Genomic DNA, 4,647 nt, shown 5'->3' with positions numbered 1-4,647 from the left:
GGAAAAGGGGGAATGGGGACTACAGTCAGTTCCTAACAGGTCACCTCTGCTGCTCCCTCCTTATGCTTTTCCTGTGGCATCCTTCCCACAGGCTACAGTTCTTTCAGGAAATATCCAACTTCTCTGGCATTTGATCCTCCACAGGCTGCAGGGGAATCTCTTCTGCATCATATGGAGTTCCTCCTCCCCCTCTTCTTCACTGACCTTGCTGTTTGCAGGAATTTTCCTCACACTCTTTTTTTTCCTTACTCCTGTTCCACTCTGGCATTTGTGCCCTTTCTTAAATACACTTTCACAGAGGTGCCACCGGCTTTGCTGATGGGTTAGCTTTTGCCAGCAGTAGGTCTGTTGCAGAGCTGGTTGGACTTGGCTGTGTCCGGCATGGGATAACCCATTGTCTCTTCTCCCAGGGGCTCCTGCTGCCCATCCGCTACCAAAAACAGGGACACAGACACCAATATAGAGCAAGAAGCTTGGCCTTGCTAAATGACATCCCCTGCTCTTCTAGTGTCAAGCAATCCAAACTACTCATTGAGGGGGCATGGAGAGAAACAGAGAAGGCCTTGACACTGTGCAAGCACTGCTTAGCAATAGCTAAAACATGGCAGTGTTATTAACACTGTTTCAGCCACCAATGCAAAGCACCGTAGGAGCTGCTGTGAGGAAAGTTAACCCAAGGTGCTACCCAAAGTTGAAAATACCACAGCAACCATCTCAGGAATAGGATACGAAACAAGAAATGCAAGACCAATGTGGAAAGGATTAAGAGGGTAGGCTGTTCCTCTTGGCAGGTTTTGCAACAGTACAAGAGAAGAGCTTGGGTGGGGGGAATAAAAAGAGAATCAAACAACATGGCCAAGGTTGTTTGGTGTCAACTGTGAAGCAGCTCTGCACCTGATGCGAATTATTTCTGTGGTCAGGGAGAACCTGAGAGATTTCCCTCATTTGAAAAGATGAAGGAGGAGGAAGGACAGCACCATTTAGGCAAAAAGGGACCTCAGAAGTTTCTCGGCCAATCTCCTGCTCAAAGCAGGGCCAGACCAGATTACTCAGGGCTTTATCCAAAGACGCCGTGGTCACTTTCTGGGATAAAGCCCGCACAAAGTTCCTGAGAAACAGCTTCCAGCATTTGACTAGCCTCATGTTGGAAATGCTTTTCTCTATATGTACACCAACCCCCTTCTTTCAGCTCATTGCCTCTTGTCCTTGTGTCTCGTACCATGGACACGAGCCTGACTCAGTCTTCCTGGGAACACTGCAATGCTGCTACATGTTTCACCCAAGATCTTCCTTTCTCCAGGCTGGACAAACCCAGCTCCCTCAGCCTCTCCTCACAGGTAAAGTGTTCCTGCCTCGGACCATTACGGGGGCCCTTTGCTAAACTGGCTCCAGCTTGCCGACAGCTTTCCTGTACTGGGATCTGAAATCTGGACACAGTGTTTGGTATAATCCCTTCCCTCAGTCACCTGGCCGTGATCCTGTTCTTATAGCCCAGGGTCCTCCTGTCCTTGCTTCCAAGGCACACAGCTCTGTCCTGTCCATCTCGCTGTCCACCAAGACCTTTCCAAAATGCCTCGTTCCAGCTAAGCAACACACCACCCTTGCCATTGCCAGGGTTAGTCCCCTGCAGGGACAGGAACTGGCATCTGTCCTTGCAGGATTTCCTGACTTTCATGCCAATGCAAGCTCTCCTCTTCCTTGAAGCCTTTCCCTGAGCACAGGGGCCTGGAGACCATTTCAGGAAAGACTCAGGCACAGCAGGCATTCATTCCTTCAGCCCCAGCTGTGCCTGCTGTTATTAAATCACCCTCCCCATTCAGCAGCAGCCCTTGTTCAGCCTTGGTCTCTCAGAAGTGACCAAAGATCTTCTGTTTGCTTTTGACTTCCTTTGCCACCAGCATCTCCAAGTGAATTTTTTTTTCCTACACTCATGCCTCCACAACAAATGCAATATATAGAAATTCCTGCTTTGTACCTGTCCTTGCTGACACCTCCTGGCAGCTGCGTCATGGCACCTGTCCTTGTGCTGGCACAGCCCCACTGCCCAAACACGGTCCCACAGCCCCACTCTGCAGGCACAGCACAGGAAAGGGTACAGTCATAGATGGGGAAAGTTCCCCCCATTGTGATCCCAATGGCAGCCTTCAGATCACAGTTCCCCCACAACACTCCTACTTTTGCAGCTTCCCCAGCACCCGACCCCTGCCCTGCCACAGCCTTGACCCATGTGGAGCTTTGCAGACAGCTCTGCTCCAGGGTCTGCCAGGGTCTGGGGAAGGAGCGAGGCTGGGCAGGGCTGTCTGTTCCCCAAAAGCAGCCCTTGGCCCAGGAGGAAGGTGGAGGTGGCCTCCCAGCAAATCTCACCCTTAAATATGGGGTGACCAGCAAGTGCTGAAAATGGCTAATGAGAGATGCTGGGGGTGACAAAGACACTGAGCCACATTGCGCGTCTGTCCATGGCACTGGGGGAACAGACCGGCCTCCTCCTTTCCTCTGTACCTGCATGTCTTCACTGTTTTCCACAAGCCCCGTCACTGCACCACGAACCCCTGGTGTCAGTCCTTGCCCTGCATGGCCACACATTGCAACCTCTACACAGATATTTTTTCTCTCCTGGGCACTTTCCAGCCCAGCCCAGCTCCCCCTAAACTCTTCCCACCTCCCCTGCCCTCTCCCCAGCACAGCCCAGTCTGGCATGGCCCCACAGCAGTGCCCACCACAGGGTGCGGCAGAGCTCTGGGCACTCACCCCACAGCCCCAGACCCTCTGAAGGGCACAGGAGCTCCTCGGGGGTGGAGAGGGCTGAGCCCCAGGGCTGGGGGGCATCTGTGGCACAAGGCCTGAGGAGATCCCCTTGTATGATGGAAATGCTGCTATGGAGGCCAGCTCTGTCACACAAGTGCCCATTGCCTGTCCTTGCCTGCAGTCACAGGCCTGACACACCGCAGGGCTCTAACCAAGCTTGAAGAGCACTCAGGCCGTCCACCAACCCAAGGGTTCAGAAGGAAAGCATGGAAGTGGGAAGAGAGCAGCTCAGGAAAGACCAAGCACTGGTGCTCTGTGGCACTGCTGCTGTGCCGGGACTCTTTTCTTCTTCCCCTCTGCACACAGGCACTGCTCCCTGCAGCTGCAGAGAAGGTCTCGGAGGAAGGATCTCAGAAAAAAAGACACTGCAGGGCCCTTTATTTTGTTTAAACACAAAGAAGGGCACAGCTCATTTGCACAGCCTCCAGGGCACAGAAAAGATGGATAGACTGTGATTTAGAAACAGGAGGAATAAAGACATTTCTTTGTGGAAAGCATTCAGATAAGTAAAACAATGCAAAATAGAAGGAGTAAAACCACACCCAAAATCACCATAAAAAGACCAGCAAAAGACAGGTTGGGTCTGTAATGAGATATAAGTACTATGCAGAAGACAAGAGGCAGTTTACTCCTTCTAAAAAGCATCCAGTCATTAGTTTTCTCAGGGCACCCTTGATCTCATGGTTTCTCATGCTGTAGATGAGGGGGTTCATGGCTGGAGGCACCACCGAGTACAGAACTGCCACCACCAGGTCCAGGGATGGGGAGGAGATGGAGGGGGGCTTCAGGTAGGCAAAACTGCCAGTGCTTATAAACAAGGAGACCACAGCCAGGTGAGGGAGGCACATGGAAAAGACTTTGTGCCATCCCTGCTCAGAGGGGATCCTCAGCACGGCCCTGAAGATCTGCCCATAGGACAGCACAATGAAAACAAAACAGCCAAAGTCTAAACAGACACCAACTCCAAGTACCCCAACTTCCCTGAGGTAGGCATCTGAGCAGGAGAGCTTGAGGATCTGGGGGATTTCACAGAAGAACTGGTCCACAGCATTGCCTTGGCAGAGGGGTAGTGAAAATGTACTGGCAGTGTGTAGCACAGCACTGAGAAACCCACAGCCCCAGGCAGCTGCTGCCATGTGGACACAAGCTCTGCTGCCCAGGAGGGTCCCATAGTGCAGGGGTTTGCAGATGGCAACGTAGCGGTCATAGGCCATGACAGTGAGAAGAAAATATTCTGCTGAGATCAAAAAGACTAACAGAAAGACCTGGGCAGCACATCCTGGGTAGGAGATGGCCCTGTTGTTCCAGAGGGAGTTGGCCATGGCTTTAGGGACAGTGGTGGAGATGGAGCCCAAGTCGAGGAGGGCGAGGTTGAGGAGGAAGAAGTACATGGGTGTGTGGAGGTGGTGGTCACAGGCTATGGCAGTGATGATGAGGCCGTTTCCCAGGAGGGCAGCCAGGTAGATGCCCAGGAAGAGCCAGAAGTGCAAGAGCTGCAGCTCCTGCGTGTTAGCAAATGCCAGGAGGAGGAACTGGGTGATGGAGCTGCCGTTGGACATTTTCTTCCTCTGGGAATGGGGTGCTGTCAAAGTAGAAAAAAGACAGTGAAGAGTCAGGGCATTATTCTCTGAGCAATATCAAAGCCATTTCCCATAGACCCTCCCACTCTCACACACAGACCCTTTTCCTTTTCTAGGAGACCTTCCTTCAGGTCTGTGGCTGGAGCCCTGCTTGGTGCTGGCCGAGTGTGCAATGAAGAGCAGGGCCTCTGCCCATGGGCTCTTGAAAAGCCAGCCCTGCTCTGTAGCAGTGGGTTCATGGGATCGGTGCGGGCAGGGGCCA

At 52.6% G+C, this 4,647-nt stretch overlaps 1 protein-coding gene across 1 annotated transcript; it reads right to left on the bottom strand.

The window, feature by feature from the left end:
• Positions 1-3,407: 3,407 nt before the first annotated feature.
• LOC138683136 (olfactory receptor 14A16-like) lies at positions 3,408-4,364 on the bottom strand. Its single transcript, XM_069774657.1, has one exon. The coding sequence runs from the start codon at positions 4,362-4,364 to the stop codon at positions 3,408-3,410; it is 957 nt and encodes a 318-aa protein (XP_069630758.1).
• Between the last annotated feature and the right edge of the window lie 283 nt (positions 4,365-4,647).

The sequence above is a fragment of the Haliaeetus albicilla genome, chromosome 31 (genome assembly GCF_947461875.1).
Source record: "Haliaeetus albicilla chromosome 31, bHalAlb1.1, whole genome shotgun sequence".
Classification (NCBI taxonomy): Eukaryota; Metazoa; Chordata; class Aves; order Accipitriformes; family Accipitridae; genus Haliaeetus; species Haliaeetus albicilla.
Note: the sequence above shows the minus strand (reverse complement) of the source record. Positions and strands in the feature narration are given on the sequence as shown.

Coding starts and splice junctions, on each gene's coding strand:
- LOC138683136 (XM_069774657.1), bottom strand. CDS start 4,364: ATGTCCAACGGCAGCTCCATCACCCAGTTCCTCCTCCTGGCATTTGCT.